Below are 19,647 nucleotides of genomic sequence, written 5' to 3' on the forward strand. Positions count from 1 at the left end.
AGTCAGCAGGAAAACAACACTGGACTCGGGTAAGGAATCCAGATGTTCCTGTTCTGTCACTGACAGGTTGGGATGAAGTGAGTAAATCACCTGTCAGTCTAACCAGGTTCCGCTCACCTCAACTCTGGTTGCTTCTCCTAAAAGCCTAATTCTGGAAAGGACCTGAACCAGTCGAGCTCCCCGGGGGCTGGGTCTCTTGGAGCTCTATGATGAGGAAGACAAGTCCAGAGGGCTGGTGTGCTTGTTTAAGGCCAACAGGGCAGCTACACCCAGAGCTTAGGCATTCAGACAATGCCCATCCTCCCACCGCCTCCATCAGTACTTCTAACCATACCAGCAAGCAGCCTCATCTTCATCTGGGAGTGATTTTACATTAAGTTCATTCGTGAAAAGAATTATTGCAAAAATGCTAACTCTACATAGGTAAACTTTTAATCATCAGAAATTACCATATTCTTTAATTTCAAAATATGCGGTTCCAGTTGTTGAAAAGTCTTCTTTATATTTAGCTCGAATGGTCCACACACCGTACCTATGGAAGCAAAATATTTAAAATTATGGAAGTCATGAAATGTGCCTGTTACGTTGAGCGGCTAGTGATACAAAAGTGACCAATAGAGACAAGACCCCTGTCCTCAAGAAGTTTATAGTCTAGTGGGGAGTAAAGGCAAGTAAATTAATAAAGAATTACTTACAAAATTGAGACAAGTGCCATGAAGAAAATAAGACAGTAAAATGAGGAGAGAGAAAAGAAAAAGGAAGAGAGGGACTGCACTCGATGTTGCATCCAAGGTAGCCTCTTAGAAAAGAGAGCATTTAACCCACGTCCTAAAGGATGAGAGGAAGCCAGCTTTGTGAAGAGTAAGACGAAGCACATTTTAAGCAGAGGGGATGACCTGTGAAAAGGTACTGGGGTAGGAAAGCAATGGTCGCAGGAGGCTATCATGGCTGATGCATACTCTGGCATGATCTACCCCTTGGCATAAGATGGAGGTGGAGAAATGATAACAGTTATACAATAATTGGCTCAATTCTTCGCTATTATGGAATATTTTCAAGGAGGTACACAATTTTAAAATTACCCAAATTACGTAAATCCCCCAATTTCATCCAAATTTCTAGAAGATCTTCAGTACAGTTAATTAACTGTGAACTCCCTTCTAGAGGGCAGAGCAAAAACGACCATAAGAAGATTTTAAGGTGATATTGCAGTCATTTTTATACGCACTTATTCGTCCTTCTTTAAGTTTGTGGGAGACAGGGACTATGAATTTTTTATTTCTATTTTAAATTTCTCATTCCCGTTGTACTTTGCATTTCCAGGGAATGTGTTCACTAAATTTTTATTGCATTGGGTTCTGTTTAAACATGTTCTTAATCCTCTAGCATGAGACCAAATGGAGGAAATAACTTTACTAAGATCCTCCCTCTTGAAATCTGTCTTCTGGTGGTCTATGCAGTAAAGACTACAGAAGACCAATATTTCTATTGGTCATAGCAAGGCATGGGACAAAACCAGCCTTTTAGACTGATAGTCTATTAGATTCCTTGAAGGGTGGAAGGTTGATGGTTTTGATAGAAAAAGGCCTGGGAACTATTTTTTTGATTCTTCCAAATTTTAATTTCTATCTGTAAGGTGAGAAGTATTGGGAGTGGTTTGTTTGTTTTGCCAGAACCCGAGCCTAGCTTTTCATTAGACCTGAAAAGACTTTGTACATCTTCATTTCTCTCACACTTACTTTTTGTTAACACTAGGTGGCTCCATTTGACTGGTTATCTACCTCACGACCAAAAGGTCCAGATGTCTGTTCTACAGAAAACTTTATTAAAAACACAACAAAAAACTTTAAAATACTTAGGATTAGATGGAATCTTGAAGTCAGGAAAAGAAATAATTCCAGTATAATCATTTTCTTCTACCATGTCAACTTCTGATCCTTCGGGATCCTTTGAATAAAAACAGACAATTTCCAAGCATATAAATCACGTTTTAAAAATTAACTGATTACGTTGTCTTTGATTGATAGAAATATTTACTAACAAATATCCATGTCTTCAAATTAAATATGAAGGGGGAAAACCATTTAAATGTTGTGAAAGACAAATACGGCTCATTTAAGGCATTTCCTCCTTTTTTGACTTTTTTCCATCTCCTGCCTCACTTAAAAAAAAAAAACAAACAAAAAAAGTAAATCAGTGTCCAGGGTATCCTCGTCTCAATTATCTAGAAGAGATTCAACTTTCTATTGTATGGCTAAAAAAAGACCTATGACAAAAACTGATGTTATAATGAATCAAATAATATACACTTATCTATAAAGTGGAATCTAAATTTTGTATGTGTTCATTTGGAACTTTCCAAAGCAAATATGCTGTAAAATTCATTTATTAGCTAGAAATTTGAAAGTTTACAGGCTATATCAATAATTATCAGCCACAATCTTGGAACATACTGCTGCTGCTGCTGCTGCTAAGTCGCTTCAGTAGTGTCTGACTCTGTGCGACCCCATAGACAGCAGCCCAACAGGCTCCCCCGTCCCTGGGATTCTCCAGGCAAGAACACTGGAGTGGGTTGCCATTTCCTTCTCCAATGCATGAAAGTGAAAAGTGAAAGTGAAGTCACTCAGCCGTGTCCGACTCTAGCGACCCCATGGACTGCAGCCTACCAGGCTCCTCCGTCCACGGGACTTTCCAGGCAAAAGTACTGGAGTGGGGTGCCATTGCCTTCTCCTTGGAACACACTAATGCTTCTCAAAGAATTCATTATAAAATACTCAGATGTGAAAGTTTATGAAAGTTCCATAATTTTTGTAAGTTATAAAGGATTCACGGTTATTCCTGTACAGCCCTCTTTTTCACTCGTGTTCTGTTAAGATTTTTGGTTTTTTGGTTCCTTGAGTAGGAGAAAAAGGGGCTGCAACCTGCAGTGGGGACCTACTGTTAATAGGTGAGCAGTTATTTCCTCCCAAAAATGTGTAGGGTTTTGATGTGAACTGGGAAGACCATGGGCATTTATTGCACACAGCTGTTATGTACATCATGGCTCATGAAAGGCTGGTAATTGCTGATCTTTATCTCATGGGGTTAGCACTGTTTTCCATGTGCTAGTGTCTGTTACTTACTAAACTCTAAACTCCTCAAGCGTAAGTGCCACAGGCTGTAATTCTTTACCTTGTATTGTGCAAATCAAAAATATCATACTTAATAGACATTCAACTAATTCTTAGTTGAATCGATGGATTAATTCACTAAGTTGAATTCTTAGTGATTGAGGGGTGGTCTTTAAGAAATGTATCATGAAGGATATATTTAGTTCAAAACCATAACTTTCTGAGATTTTCATTTTCATGGTATTTTTACATATTGTAAAGGAATAACCCTACAACGTGATACACATAGAAGGTGTTCAACAGCCATTTCTGAACATTGAATAAACCAGTATGGTGTCAGGACAGGGTTATGGAGCAAAGTGTCTTGTCCTGATGAAAATTTAAATAATTTAAAATTTTTTATATAAAATTATTATTTAAATAAACATACTTACTATGAAAGTTAAGACCGTTTCTCTTTTGGCTGGCTTCAGGTCATCATTCAGTGAATAAACTCTAACCTTTACTGTAAGAATAATTGATATCATCAATAACTTTGTGAAGCGACAGTATTTTGATATTTGCAATAATCATCCTTAAAAGAGATAAGCCTCATCTTAAAGATTCAATACATAATCATATATGGAAATTCGTATTTAAAAGAAAGAAAAAGTTAGCTTGTAGACAAATACATCACTAAAAATTTTTTCTTTTATTGAGAATCCTTTTCAGTTCAGTTCAGTTCGGTCACTCAGTCATGTTCGACTCTTTTCAACCCTGTGGACTGCAGCACACCAGGCTTCCCTGTCCATCACCAACTCTCGGAATTTGCTCAAACTCATGTCCATCGAATCGGTGATGCCATCCAACCACCTCATCCTCTGTTGTCCCCTTCTCCTCCTGCCCTCAATCTTTCCCAGCACATCACTAAAATTTTTTTCTTTTAAAGAGAATCCTTTTGCATTCCTTTAAAGAGCTACTTCTATTTAAAGTATTTTTTTAAAGATATTAAAGATATAAAGTATTTTTTAAAGATTTTTAAATTCTTCTTTAAAGAATTTAAAGAACAGTTCACTTTATTAAAATTTATTTGCATATATCTTTGGGGGAACAAATATATAGTACAAAATTAGTTATATCTGTAATTAGGCCAGTATTTATAAAAAATTTCATAGTAGCAAAATAGTGATGTCTACCCTATGGTTATATTGAGCTTAGTCACTCAGTCATGTCTGACTCCTGTGACCCCATGGACTGTGGCCCATCAGGCTCCTCTGTCCACGAGGATTCTCCAGGCAAGAATACTGGAGCGGGTTGCCATGCACTCCTCCAGGGGATCTTTCCACCCAACCTGGGATCGAACCCAGGTCTCCTGCACTGCAGTCCGATTCTTTACTATCTGAGCCACCAGGGAAGCCCAAGAATACTGGAGTGGTTATACTGGGAGTATAATAAATCATCTCAGAATTGAAGATTTTAATGAAAAATTAGGTGGTTTGTTTCAGACTATACACTCTTACAACAAGGCCCCAAATTGTCTCTTACTGTTGCTAAGGATAGTTTTGAATTGTACAGTTTTGTTACATTTATTGAGCCAGATCCTACAATTATTCCTTCGTTGTTAAAAGAATAATGGCAGGGAGCTCAGTAACAATGAGTTCCCTTCCACTTCTTCCTGTCAGATCCCCACCTTTTAAACGAATACGTCTGCTTAGCTTTTAACTCTTAGCTGCTTGAACACGCTGGTTTAATTCCTTCCAATGACATGTTATAATTTCTCTAGGGTTTTTCTGATGCTCAAATCATTTCACGGCCAAAACTTTAACCACAAACGGTTAAACGTTTGTGGACGGACGTCATAAACCTTTAAAGGGTCAGTATTATGCAAAGCTCTACCTAAGAAGCCACATATTAAGCTCTCTAAAATTGATTTCACTAAGACCATAAGATCAAAATGAAATGCTCAGAAAATCCCTCTGCGCTGCTGTCCCCTCACGCCTGTCTCTCAGCTCGAGTCCCCTCTCCTGCCTTATGAACATACCTGGTCCAGCCCTGAGCATCACCGAGCTGCTGCCAGAGGCAGTGTGCCGCAGAAGTTAAGAGTTTGGGCCCTAAAATCCAAAGCTTTGGTTTCATTCCTATCTCTGCCACTTTCCAACGTGACCCAGAACAGGATACTTAATCCCTCTTACCCTTCGGCCCCACATCTGTAACACAGGACTGCTAGTGTCTGCTTCATGGCACGCGAGACTAAATGAGACAAAGCTTTGCATAACCCAGCGCATAACAACGAACCATGAATGCTTATTATTTTTATTTTATTTTTATTATTTCTGTAGCTACTACTTGTCCACTTCCTAACTCAGTTTGTGCTAGGTTAGAAAATTAATCTTGTCTTCATAGCGATGGTATACCAAAGGCAAGTTCAATACATGCTTTTTGTACCAAAGGTATAGCTTATAGACGTTTAAAATATATATTGAATGCCTTCTATGTGCAGACACTATGCTAGGCACCGAGATATGATGGTGGCAAATCAGATGTGGAATTGCTCTAATGGAGTGGAGTAGAGAGGCAAACACAAGATCCCACAACTGTAAACTTCTAGGGGTGGGAAATGCTGCCAAGGACACTGCCCGGCTTTCTGAGGCCAACAGAGGGAGCTTTGACGCAGAGAAGGCTGCCCTCTGTGTGATGGCACGGAAGAGGTGAGTGGAAGTTCAGAGGGCGAGGAAGGCGATGAATGTTCCGGGGAGAGGCTCACAGGCCTTACTACGGATGGGAAAATGGTGCAAGAAAGCAACTGTACGGACGTCAGATTGGCTGCTGTCCACAGACGAGAGCCGGCACGGTGGGTGATGAGGCAGGAGGGGCGGGCAGGACACAGGCTGTGTGAAACTGGAAGCATTTTGGTCAATATTCTAAAATCCTTCATCCTGTAAAGCCTTGAAGATCTAAGCCTCTATCCTAAAGATACTTATATGAAAAATCCCTCCAGGATCTTCAGATTAAAATGTGAGGACTGGGACATTAGAGCTATAAATAGCAAGATGTAATTAATTTCTAAAAGAATTACTTTTCAGTAATTCTTTTTTCTTCTGTGTTAATAAGGCTTTGTGCTATTCCATAGATTAAATGATAATGGAAAATACTTTCCTGATGCTTACTCTGGGGTAGGCAGTGTTTGAAGTGCTTTATACATATGAATTCACCAAACTCTCACAACTCTGAGAGGTAAGTTCTATTACTATCTCCACTATACAGATGAGGAAAACGGGACTCAGAAAGATTAACTCACACAAGGTCATGGAGCTAATAAGAGCCCCAACTGTGATTTGAACCCAGACAATTTGGCTCCTGAGTCTGCTGTTCACAACTATATTTCACTACCTCTCATTAATGAGTCAAAATTTAGAGGGAGGTGCTCTGGTTTTCTGTATGATCTATTCTAAGATAGAATAGGTCTTAGAGAGATCTTAGAGATCTCTCATCTCTATTCTAAGATGCTGCTGCTGCTAAGTCGCTTCAGTCGTGTCCGACTCTGCGACCCCATAGACTGCAGCCCACCAGGCTCCCCCGTCCCTGGGATTCTCCAGTCAAGAACATTGGAGTGGGTTGTCATTTCCTTCTCCATTCTAAGATGAAGACACTACATATTTTTATGGTAAAGTTCTGATAAAGAAATAATAAATGGGGCTGTTCTTAAGGGAAAACTTGAGAGCTAACAGAAGTCCCAGAGTCTGGGTATCAGGCTGCTTGATGGACAAAGATGAGGACCCTAGGGACTTGCCTGGAGGGCAGTGGTTAGGACTGCATGCTTCCATTGCGAGGGGCACAGGTTCAATCCCTGGTCAGGGAACTAATGTCCTGCATGCCATGGGGCACAGCCAAAAATTAAACAAGAAAAAGAAATATGAGAACCCTAAATGGTAAGTAGTGTCAACAAGACCCAATTAAAGAAGCATCCTCTAATATGGGAACAGGGCAAGGGTGAGGGTATATTTGTTTCAAGGTATGATGTTTAAAAAGGGCTCAAACTTTATGGGCAGAGACTATCTCAATGAACACCAAGTCATCTTCTTGGAGTCAATAGGATGCTATTCTGGCAACGATATTATGTCCAAGCTGGAAGCGATACCCCAACCTTTCTAGGCCTTTTCTTTCTGAGCTGGTCATGACAGGAGATCCTGCTGAAAAGGCAATGGTGCAGGCCCATTCCACTCCATTCTGTCATCAGCATCAGTCAACATGTAGCAAGCATGTGCTACCTGAAAGGTTTTCAACAAAACTGGCTGGTCTGGCCTCTCGTCCTCTTTCCTTCACCAATAATGCCATTATTGAAACTCCGGAACCTCCCCCTTCCATGTACTCTTATAATTCCATCCTGATTTGCTCAAAAGTTAATTTTGGCAACAGGGAGTGATGGAGGAATTGAAGATTTTGCAGATACGTGAACATATGTGGGCAGCATTCACACTTTTCTGTGTTTTGTTTTTCGTTCACTGGGAGTAAATCCAGCCACTCACCAGTCAGAGGTTTGATGGGCTACCCTGTCCTTTCCCCCTCTAACAGATAAACCACTAATACAAACCCGTGTTCTAATAGGAACTTTCTTTAGGTAGATCTCCTTAGAAAATTAATATCCATTTATTTATGTGACTTCACTTACTTTTTGCTGAATCATCTGATACCCTAGGGTTTGATTTGTTTTCTGAATTTGAGAATTAGCTGCAAAGTAATAGAATGTTTTTATGATCACTACTTTATAACAAATTATTTTCACATTGCCAAAATTATATTTGCAGTTACCTCTTATAGCTTGTTTAATAATAAAACCTAACACTACATCTCATAATTCTTAAATAGCTTTTTTCCTACGTGGGAACAACTGACAGGGTAGATAATGTACTTGTTGACTTTTGTGATTTCCATATGAATCTGAGATTTATATTTAAAATTTAAAAACTAAATTCCATATAATTATTTAACAATTTCCATATGAATTTAAAATTAAAATTATATTTATAAGTAGAAATCACTGGGGATTGAGACTCTTTTGATCAAGTTGGAAGCCTGTCTCCACTTAAACTCAAGCGTTAAAGCTCACAGTGATACTGGCCTGTCATCTTATTTTGTGGTGTCCCTGTCTGCTTTTGTCATCTCAGTGCTGGTGGCCTCATAGAATGAGCTTGGCAGTGTTCATGCTGTTGTATTTAGATAGATAACCAGCGAGGACCTATCGCATGGCCCAGGGACCTCTGCTCAACAGTCTGTAATAACCTAAAAGTGAAACTAATGTGATACAGTATATGTACAGATGGATCACTTTGCTATACACCTGAAGCTAACACAGCTTTGTAAACCAGTTTGACTCCAATGCAAAACAAACATTAAAAATAAATGATTCTTCCCCACATCCAGAGTTCAGTTTAAACAAATGCCGTCATCCATTATCCAGTTGCTCCAGCTTGAAGGATAAAGCTCTACAGTACGGTGTCAGTGCCCGTCCCACTGCTCCCCAGAGAAAGAGGCGTCTCACACTCTACCTGACTGGTGTGGGGTGTACACAGGTTTGTCTGTGTGAATGAAGAGGAATCCATTGTCGTAGGTTACTGGCATTTTTTTTGCTTTTGAAAAATGCTTTGATGTAACTTCCAGATACACATGTGAAACGGAGCTTTGTCTTTCAGACAACTGTTTGGGTTGTATCTGTAAAAGAAAATGTTGATGGCAAAGAGTATAATAATTCCAAAGTTATAAAGCATGTTATTTAAAAAGTAGTATAGGAGCCAAAGTAGTAAATAAATTTTGCTCCAAGCCCTTCAGTATCAAACATCATAATCAACATTCAGCTTTAAGTAATTAAAAATTTTTGGTTCTATGCTTCCCAAATTTTATACACATTTTTAAAACTACTACTATGAAAGTGTTAGCTGCTCAGTCGTGTCTGACTCTTTGTGATCCCACGGACTGTAGCCCACCAGGCTCCTCTGTCCATGGGATTCTCCAGGCAAGAATAGACCCAGGGATCAAAGCTGGGTCTCCTGCATTGTGGGCAGATCCTTTACCATCTGAACCACAGCTCTCCTAACAAGCTTTAACCTCTTCATTTTGCTGGGTTAGTCCGTATTCTCCATTCCCTCTCTTCAACATCCTGACTGGTGTTCAGGACACTGTATTATATTTACATCCTCTGTTCCCACGGTTGAGCAGTACACTTTCCAGTTTGAGATAAAAGCTAATTAATACAACCAACCATGGTGAATTAGATATATGAGAGTACTATAAACGTTTGGAAAAGCAGTAAGAATCTATAAAGATTCTGCACTCAGATTGCTTTGCGAGTACCTAAGTTTTTTCTCTACTTCAAGGAAATAGAAAGTGCAGAACAGATGATTCGTTAAAGGTGTGACCCATTATGAATAAGGCTGGCTGCGGCAAGTGGACCCAAGGAAAGACCTTGGCACAACATCAAACCATTAGCAAATAAAGATATATTGTAATGTTGAGATAAATTTAAATGCTTAAGATATGCATCAGTTTTTATGATTTCCCCACCCTAATTTATTTTCCAAATTAGCCATTTAAGTTAGCACTGATCAATAGCGTTTTCTGTGGTGAGGGGAATGTCCTAAAACTACGCTGCTCAGTACAGGCCCTCTGTAGCTATTTAAGCACTAGAAACATGGCTAGTATGAGTGATGAACTGAATTTTTTATATTAGTTACATTTGATTGATTTAAATTTAAAGATAACAGCCACATGTTTGTGACTAATGGCAGCAGATAAAAGTGCCTTCTTTGGGGAAATGAATTTTATTTCCTCATAAACCTAATAAGTGGACCTGTTTGCTAAAAGGTTAGAGCACTTATCATCAAGGACATGAAGCAAAGAATTCCTACGTTTGGTTAGAATTTATTTAGATCAGTGTTTCTGAAATTTGAGTAATATATAGAACTCTTTTAAAGGATAAAATATTCTGGAGGACTCTCAAGTGTTGACTTTTTGTTATTTATAAAAATAAAGAAATATTTTCAGTACAGTGTTAAATATGTACAGACCTAAAAGCATAATATTCTTGTGCTTATCACTTTTGTATAATTATAAAATCTAAACATTTATAAAATAAACTCAAAATGGTAAATATCAACGTAATTCTAACTTTCAGCTCTTTATAAAATTTCAGTTTAATCTCTTTTTAAAGAACTCACGTTAAAGAAACACTGGTCTAATAAGCCTCAGAGGCCCTTCCAAGTCTAGAAGTCTTTGATTTTTTGGTTCTTTATTTTTGAATTTATATCAGAATTTAAAACAATATTTTTCACTTGGATAAAGAAACAGTAAATATGAAAGTTATTTTTAGTTATCAGAGTTCTTAATAAGAAATGAATTACGAGCAATTCTCTAACCAAACTATACAACAATATCTTAATCCCTCAGTTGTGTCCAACTCTTTCTGACCCCATGGATTGTAGCCCGCCAGGCTCTTCTGTCCATGAAATTCTCCAGGCAAGAATACCTGAGTGGGTTACCATTCCCTTCTCCAGGGGATCTTCCCGATCCAGGGATCGAAATTCAGTCTCCTGCACTGCAGGCAGATTCTTTTACCGTCTGAGCCGCCAGGGAAGCCCAATAGAAGGAAAATTTATTTGATACAGGTTGTTCTTTCTATTAACTATGGTTATACATAAGAGCTATTCACTTTAGTAATCAATAATTCATTAGTTTTAGAAGTTTTGATTGTAGGATATTGGAGTTTAAACAAATAGCATCCAGGGATTTTTGTAGGCAATGCATGACAGATCAATATGCGTGTTCATATCGGTCTGTTTCTTTGCATTAGTAATTTTCACAGTAAACGAGTACTTTCCATTCATTTCCAAATCTGTTCACATTGGTGTTAGTCTCTCAGTCGTGTCCGACTCCTTGCAACCGCACAGACTGTAGCCCCTCGGCTCCTCTGTCCAGGAGAATACTGGAGTGAGTTGCCATCTCCTTCTCCATATGCTCACATTAGGACTTTATTTTCCAATAAGAATGTTAAAGTTTTCATACACTACTTAAAAAGCAGATACAACTCTCCTATTTAGAATTTTCTTTTCCACGCATATCATCATTAGTGACTGACATCATCTAGGAATCACACAGCGGTAGTTTGGTATAAATGACGAAATCTCTGTTATCAATATTCAAACTGGATACACATTTTATTGAGAATATTCTGTATGTATAAAGAAACTGAAGGATAAATACATACTGTTAAGGTAGCCGAATTTTGGAATTTATTTTCTGCAGATAAAGTAACATGGCCTGAAGAGTAAGTAACTTTTTTGTCAGGAAAGCTTTTGATTGAGACTGTTGCATCAAATTCTTCAGTGTATCCATAAGCTTGAATTACAACATTTTCATATGCTCCAACATGGAATACTTTTGGTGCTGAAATGACATACCTGTTGAAATAAGAAAGAGAAGGATAAGTATTTTTATATGACATTTTTGTTATATTTCTGACTTTTTATCTCACTTGATAGATTAGATTACAATGGGCACTTTTTCTCAACTTGAAATGATATTTTAAATTAACATTTATTTGCTATCTACAATCATTTCAGCACAGTTTCCAAGAAAAAAATAGCTTGGAATTAAGACTTTAGAAATAGAGCTGGTGACTTTGTTAACCTCTAGAAAGGTAGTGATAACACCTTCCCTGAGCGTCTATAGCAAAGGAAAACTTTTAATGATAAATAGGTTCAATATTTTTGCCCGACGCAGAAAAAAGCAACATAGGTACCAGAGATTGAATTCCAGCTCTGCCATCTGCTGGCTGAGTGACCATGGTAAAATCACTAACCCTCTCTGAAGAGTTAAATAATATACCTTAATTATTACCTCTTTTGTTGTTTAGCCACTAAATGGTGTCTGACTCTTTGCAGCCCCATAGACTATAGCCCGCCAGGCTCCTCTGTCCATGGTATTTCCCAGGCAAGAATACTGGGTGGGTTTTGCCATCTCCTACTTTGAGGGATCTTCCCAAACCAGGCACTGAACCCGCGTCTCCTGCACTGGCAGGCTGACGCTTTACCGCTGAGCCAGCGCAGAAGCCAGTCACCTTCACCAGGGTGCCAAGGAGGAAATAGGAATATCTATCTGAAAGCATCTAGCATACTTCAGTTCAGTTCAGTCGCTCAGTCGTGCCCGACTCTTTGCGACCCCATGAATTGCAGCACACCAGGCCTCCCTGTCCATCACCAACTCCCGGAGTTCACTCAAACTCATGTCCATCGAGTTGGTGATGCCATCCAGCCATCTCATCCTCTGTCGTCCCTGTCTCCTCCTGCCCCAAATCCCTCCCAGCATCAGAGTCTTTTCCAATGAGTCAACTCTTCGCATGAGGTGGCCAAAGTACTGGAGTTTCAGCTTCAGCATCATTCCCTCCAAAGAACACCCAGGACTGGTTGGATCTCCTTGCAGTTCAAGGGACTCTCAAGAGTCTTATCCAACACCACAGTTCAAAAGCATCAATTCTTCAGCGCTCCGCTTTCTTCACAGTCCAACTCTCACATCCATACGTGACCACTGGGAAAACCATAGCCTTGACTAGACGGACCTTTGTTGGCAAAGTAATGTCTCTGCTTTTGAATATGCTATCTAGGTTGGTCATAACTTTCCTTCCAAGGAGGAAGCATGCTTAGTACTCAATAAATGTTTGCTGAATTGTTGAAAGGAAATACTCTTATAACTATTATGTTATTCTAGTGGGTGAATCCGAGAAGGCGATGGCACCCCACTCCAGTACTCTTGCCTGGAAAAATCCCATTAACGGAGGAGCCTGGTGGGCTGCAGTCCATGGGGTCGCAAAGAATCGGACACGACTGACGACTTCACTTTCACTTCTCACTTTCATGCATTGGAGAAGGAAATGGCAACCCACTCCAGTGTTCTTGCCTGGAGAATCCCAGGGACGGGGAGCCTGGTGGGCTGCCGTCTGTGGGGTCACACAGAGTTGGACACGACTGAAGCGACTTAGCAGCAGCAGCAGCAGCAGCAGCAGCAGTGGGTGGATGAAGAAATGAACAGAATAACAGTGAGCCAGGAAATGCATTTAGAAATGGAAGTAGTAATGGAGGTCCTTGCAGAACAGATGATAACAGTCATACAACATAATGATAAGAACAAAAAGTGAGAAATGAGAGGCTGTATGAGGGCTTTACGTACAACTCCTAATCTTTACAGCAGGCCAGTGACGTAGATGTCATTATTATTCCTATTTCACAAGTGACCAGAGGTTAAGTGGACCAAGGTCACACAGCTTATAAGTGGACGAGGCAGGTCTTCATGTTCAGGCCTCACTCTATTATGTGCATAACTGAGGTCAAGGTTATAAACTATGTTTGCAAACGGTGGGCTGTTCCCTCAGTTTTATATTTTATGTGATGTATCAAGAATGGATGTGAATCAATATAAGGTTTTGAAATAGAAATCTTAAAATGGGTGAATTTTCATAGTTTTATTAAAAGAAAACTTACAAATATAAACGAGGTTATTAATTGTATATTGTAAAAGTATCTAATTGGAACAGTGAGAGCTACCTATGCTATTAATAGGAAAAGAAGTGTGTTTCAACCCAAAAGGTGATTGAATAATTCAAGCAGCTGATTAGGGCTAGAGGGCACAGGCCAGTGGGCAGAATCATTGCAGATTCCTCACAACACTATGGGCTTCCCCAGTGGCTTGGCGGTAAAGAACCCGCCTGCCAATGCACGAGACGTAAGAGGCGCGGGTTTGATCTCTGAGCTGGGAAGATCCCTTGGACAAGGGCATGGCGACCCGCTCAGTGTTCTTGCCTGGAGAATCCCACAGACAGAGGAGCCTGGTGGGCTGCAGTCCGAGGGGTCAGGGAGTTGGACACGACTGAAGCAACGTAGCACACATGTGCGCACAACACTGACGTTTCAAAAGGCTTCAAAATCAGCAAGTCTCTAATAACAATGAAACTAATTTGGAAGCAAATAAACACTTTAAAAGCACCTGGTAATTCTTCTACATGACAAGTAATTTGGAACCATTTACAGAAAAATTGTAAAAGAATCTCCAGTTTTCCAACCATCTTCTCAATTTCCCATGTATTTATGCAGGAACATCAGAAAACAAGAAATGTTCAGGTTTGATGATACTAAGATACATTTACTGAAACCTCACTCAGTTCTAGGCACTATTTTAAGCACTATGCACACACATATGTATTTATTTATGTATATACGTCACTGTGCTGTGACGACCATCCTATGAAAAAGACCTTATTATTACTCGGCTTTTACAGAGGAGGAAGCTGGTAGTTAACTTGCCCAAGATCACACAGCTATTAAATTACAGAATTAGGAACTGAACCTGAGGAACCTGTTTCCTGAACTAACACTTTCAAGTGCTAGACTAAATTGAATTTATCGAGAGTTTTTCAAGAGAAGTTTAGTCGGCAGGGGTGGGGGAAAGCTGTTTTAATTTCGGCATTGGGCTTCCCTGGTGGCTCAGTGGTAAAGAATCTGCCTGCCAATGCAGGAGACATGGGTTCGATCCAGGAAGATCCCACTTGCCAAAGAGCAGCTAAGCCTGTGTGCCAGAACTATTGAGCCTGTGCTCTCGCGCTCAGGAGCCCAGGAGCCACGACTACTGAAGGCTGAGTTCCCGAAAGCCCATGCTCTACAGCAAGAGGAGCCACGGCAAGGAGAAGCCTGAGCACCATAACTAGAGAGTGGCCCTTGCTTGCCACACCTGGAGAAAAGCCACGAGGCAACACAGACACAGCACAACCAAAGCAAATAAATAAGTAACAGTGAACTGTGGGACATTCTGAAAGACATGGCAAATGGATGGAGAAACAGTGGAAACAGTGTCAGACTTTATTTTGGGGGGCTCCAAAATCACTGCCGACGGTGACTGCAGCCATGAAATTAAAAGACACTTGCTCCTTGGGAGGAGAGTTATGACCAACCTAGACAGCATATTAAAAAGCAGAGACGTTATTTTGCAAACAAAGGTCCATCTAGTCAAGGCTATGGTTTTTCCAGTAGTCAGGTATGGATATGAGAGTTGGACTATAAAGAAAGCTAAGTGCCAAAGAATTGATGGTTTTGAACTGTGGTGTTGGAGAAGACTCTTGAGAGTCCTTTGGACTGCAAGGAGATCAAACCAGTCCATCCTAAAGGAAATCAGTCCTGAATATTCATTGGAAGGAACGATGCTAAAGCTGAAACTCCAATACTTTGGCCACCTGATGTGAAGAACTGACTCATTTGAAAAGACCCTGATGCTGGGAAAGATTGAAGACAGGAAGAGAAGAGGACGACAGAGGATGAGATGGTTGGATGGCATCACTGACTCAATGGACATGAGTTTGAGTAAATTCCGGGAGGTGATGGACAGGGAGGCCTAACATGCTGCAGTCCATGGGGTCCCAAAGAGTTGGACATGACTGAGCAACTGAACTGAACTGAAATAAAAGTTATTTTTCAAATTGTTGTTATTATAAGTTTTCAGAGAAAGCAATGGCACCCCACTCCAGTACTCTTGCCTGGAAAATCCCATGGATGGAGGAGCCTGGTAGGCTGCAGTCCATGGGGTTGCTAAGAGTCAGACACGACTAGGTGAATTCACTTTCACTTTCATGCATCGGAGAAGGAAATGGCAACCCACTCCAGTGTTCTTGCCTGGAGAATCCCAGGGACGGGGGAGCCTGGTGGGCTGCCGTCTATAGGGTCACACAGAGTCAGGCACGACTGAAGCGACTTAGCAGCAGCAGCATTAGAAGTTTTATATTTTTCAGTTTAGTATTGTTTTCATTCTGATTGTCTGTGTGGTAGTAGTGGTGAATTAGAGAATAATGCATGTTTGCTGTTGTTCTTGTTCAGTCACCCGGTCGTGTCAGACTCTGTGGCCCCGTGGACTGCAGTACGCCAGGCCTCCCCGTCCCTCACCATTTCCTGGAGTTTGCCCAAGTTCATGTTCATTGCGTCGGTGATGCCGTCCAGCCATCTCAGCCTCTGATGCCCTCTTTTCCTTCTGCCCTCAATCTTTCCCAGCATCAGGGACTTTTCCAGTGAGTCGTCCGTTCACATCAGATAACCAACATACTCTAGCTTCAGCTTCAGCATCAGTCCTTCCAGGGAATATTCAGGGTTGATCTCCCTTAAGATTGACTGGTTTGACCTCCTTACTGTCCAAGGAACTTTCAGCTAATTCATGTAATTCATGTTCACAAGTCCCTAAAAGATAGCTCTGCAACCATCTACGCATATGTATTTTGATCCTTACTGATGTAGTGCCAACACAATCTATCATATAAAGTATTTTGCATTTTTCTTATTTTCTTTCAATAGTTGTAGAGAACATGGCCACTGAGCTTGCAAAGAGGCACAAATGATAGCTTGGCCTCTATCTGGAATGTTCTCTCCCCAAATGTTTGCCTGATTTGCTGTGTTACTTCCTGCAAGCTCTGCTCGAGTGTCGCCTCTGTAGAGAATGTTCCCTGTCTACACTTTCGTATGGTGCCCAATCATTTTTTTATCCTCTTATTGTCCTTTTTATTTTTTTCTTCCTGGTACCAATAGCCACCTGACCTTATTCATTCATTCACTGGTTTGTTCATTGAGTCATTTTCCCCTCCTTCTTGAATGCAAGCTCTATACCATCTACTGTTGGGTTGGCCAAAAAGTTCATTTGGCTTTCCCCCAAGAAGCCGAACGAAATTTTCGGCCAACCCGATACATCCTCAGTGCCAAGTTCTCGACAAGTTTTAGCTGAATCAATCAATTAAATTTACTGACTCCCATGTTCTGTATAGTATACTGTTACTTTTTCAGAGAAACAGAATGTGCTTATTAAGGGTCAGTACAGTGTAGTTGAAAATTCAGTATCATGAGACCTAGGTTCTAGTCCTAGTTCCACCACGAATCTGCAGCCATTTAATCCAATCTCTCTGAACTTCAGTTGGCTGTCTTTTAAGATGGAATAACAGAATCTAGGAAATGGGGTGGCCATGTGAGATTAGGGGTGGGAGAGTGCTAAAATTCATGACATCTCAGGTATACATTGATATTTATTGTGTATTTTACGTGTGTACATTTATGACAAAATGGAAAAAATCTGAAGTAATAAAGAGGAGTCCTTAATACAGATTCTACTTCTGTTTGTTTTAGTGGTGTGACCTTTGGCAAATTACTGCCTCTGTCTGGATTTATACTTACATTTGATACAGGTTTGATTAGATACTCTCCAGTTCCTTTTCAATACTAAGATGTTATTTCTAGATATGAGATCAATATTTTAAGACCTAGTTTTAAATACAATTGTTTCAATAATAATTTTCAACAAACTATCGTGTGTAATTTGTGAAGCATGCGCTCATAAATTTAGAAGTAATTACATCAATAGATTTCAAACCATAGTATTAGAATTGACCCCCAAGTAACACTTGCTTTACTATGTAGAGTACACAGAAAACACAGGAAAATTCTACACCAAATAGAAATAAGCAGTGAATGCAAGAAAGTTTGCAATCTTGAATTTAGTTGTGCTTTTTTAAAAGAAGAATTTGATCACTCACGCATGTAAAGTTTTATAAATAACAATCCCCTAATGGACATATCGGAGAAGGCAATGGCACACCACTCCAGTACGCTTGCCTGGAAAATCCCATGGACGGAGGAGCCTGGAAGGCTGCAGTCCATGGGGTTGCTGAGGGTCAGACACGACTGAGCGACTTCACTTTCACTTTTCACTTTCATGCATTGGAGAAGGAAACTCACTCCAGGGTTCTTGCCTGGAGAATCCCAGGGACGGTGGAGCCTGGTGGGCTGCCGTCTATGGGGTTGCACACAGTCGGACACGACTGAAGCGACTTAGCAGCAGCAGCAGCAATGGACATATACACACTGCTATATTTAAAATGGTTAACCAATAAACTCCTGCGTGGAATTCTGCTCAAAGTTATGTGGCAGTCAGGATGAGAAGGGTGTTTGGGGGAGAATGGATACATGTATATATATGGCCGAGTGCCTTCACTGCTCATCTGAAATGAGCCCAATATTGCTAATAGGCGATACCCCTATACAAAATTTAAAGTTAAAAACACACACACACACACAAAACCAACCTGTAAAACTGTCCCATTGTTAGCCACACATCAAATCAAAATGCTGCATGATTTTCTTATTCAGAGCTGAGACTACTGGTGTTCCCAGAAGTAGAAAGTAATGTACAAATTCACACAGTCTGTTGTATTTGATTTTTCACTCATCGCCTTGATAAGATGCACTGAAAAATGAAGGTAGTTTCTTTTACTTACGTTTGTTCCTGGCCCCAACTTTTCCCCAGGAAGATTAAAAAACAAAGTATGCTCCACAGGCCCATGCTGGAGGCAGTGGTAAACCATCGATATGATCTTCCTGAAGTTATTCTCCTTTTTAAAGAAACCGAGATTGAAGAACTTGGGTAAGTTGGTTTACTGGTTAATTATTAATGTCAAGAAGAGGGACTTCTGAGCAGGAAAAGTAAAATTGGAATGGAAACACTCTTTAATGCCCAGGTATAAAAGTAGAAGATTTTTATGGGAAGATATTTTATACAGATTTACACCTAGAGAATTTATTTTGATTAATACAAATAAAGGAGTCTAACATAAAAGTTTGGCACTGCAATGAATGCCTCAAAGTTAAAAATCAGTAAGTTGACTGTCTTTTGTCTCTTGACCAGGCAATTGCTCTGAAAGTTTTATCATGAGAGCATGCCTCTGGAGACGTTCTGATGGAGACCCACCGGGATTCAGTTTCACATGAAGGTGATTTTAGAATGGGCCTGGTTTAGAAGGGCTTGTGAGCTATCTTTCTAGAGAAGACTTGAATGGCAGCGTCACTGGCGTTGGAAATGGCAGAAGAAGACAGATCTGCAAAGGAATAAGTCCTTGGTCCGTTCAGTTCAGTTCAGTCAGTTCAGTTGCTCAGTCATGTCCGACTCTTTTCGAGCCCATGGACTGCAGCATGCCAGGCCTCCCTGTCCATCTGTCCCAGTCTAGAAAAGAAGCTGAATGTTAGGTGGAGAAAAGATTGTGACTGGCAATGAAAATATTCTGCTGAGGATGCTGTATCATTTTCTACAAAATATATGATGAATCAAATACTTGTTTTTAGCAGGGAATGGATATCCTCAATATCTATTAATTCAGACACCACAAATTCAAAATTTGCATTCATTCAGGCACAGAATATCTTTCTTTTCTAAAAAATAAACTTATGCTATACTTTTCAATGAGGTTTTAATCATTTTCATATAAGAGCTTAAAGAAAACAAAGCTTCCTATGATATGAGTCTTGTACTTAATTTAGAAAAAAAATTTTAAGATTTTTATGACGCTGGAAAGTGAAAGTGTTAGTTGCTCAGTCGTGACTGACTCTTCGAGACCCCATGGACTGTAGTCCACCAGGCTCCTCTGTCCATGGAATTTTCCAGGCAAGAAAACTGGAGTGGGTAGCAATTCCCTTCTCCAGGGGATCTTCCTGACCCAGGG

The 19,647-nt window shown here is 40.1% G+C and overlaps 1 protein-coding gene and 1 long non-coding RNA gene across 2 annotated transcripts in view; one reads left to right on the plus strand and one right to left on the minus strand.

Moving 5' to 3' along the window:
- The window catches only part of C5 (complement C5), a 97,386-nt gene extending 78,817 nt beyond the window's left edge, over positions 1 to 18,569 (minus strand). Inside the window, exons 1-6 of the mRNA XM_086414021.1 lie at positions 18,430 to 18,569; positions 11,347 to 11,539; positions 8,636 to 8,798; positions 3,545 to 3,615; positions 1,856 to 1,947; positions 450 to 532 (exon numbers count right to left, since the gene is read on the minus strand). Coding sequence (XP_086270147.1) covers positions 450 to 532; positions 1,856 to 1,947; positions 3,545 to 3,615; positions 8,636 to 8,798; positions 11,347 to 11,539; positions 18,430 to 18,494 — 667 coding nt within the window. The 5' untranslated portion in view covers positions 18,495 to 18,569. The remainder of the gene's footprint in view (positions 1 to 449; positions 533 to 1,855; positions 1,948 to 3,544; positions 3,616 to 8,635; positions 8,799 to 11,346; positions 11,540 to 18,429) is intronic.
- Positions 18,458 to 19,384, plus strand: LOC147367904 (uncharacterized). Its single transcript, XR_015168786.1, has 2 exons — positions 18,458 to 18,575; positions 18,837 to 19,384. It is a non-coding gene; the product is annotated as an uncharacterized LOC147367904 (long non-coding RNA).
- The last annotated feature ends 263 nt before the right edge of the window (positions 19,385 to 19,647 follow it).

Source organism: Bos grunniens, chromosome 8 (genome assembly GCF_055505025.1).
Source record: "Bos grunniens cultivar Pamir isolate PY7600 chromosome 8, Bosgru_T2T1.0, whole genome shotgun sequence".
Taxonomy (NCBI): Eukaryota; Metazoa; Chordata; class Mammalia; order Artiodactyla; family Bovidae; genus Bos; species Bos grunniens.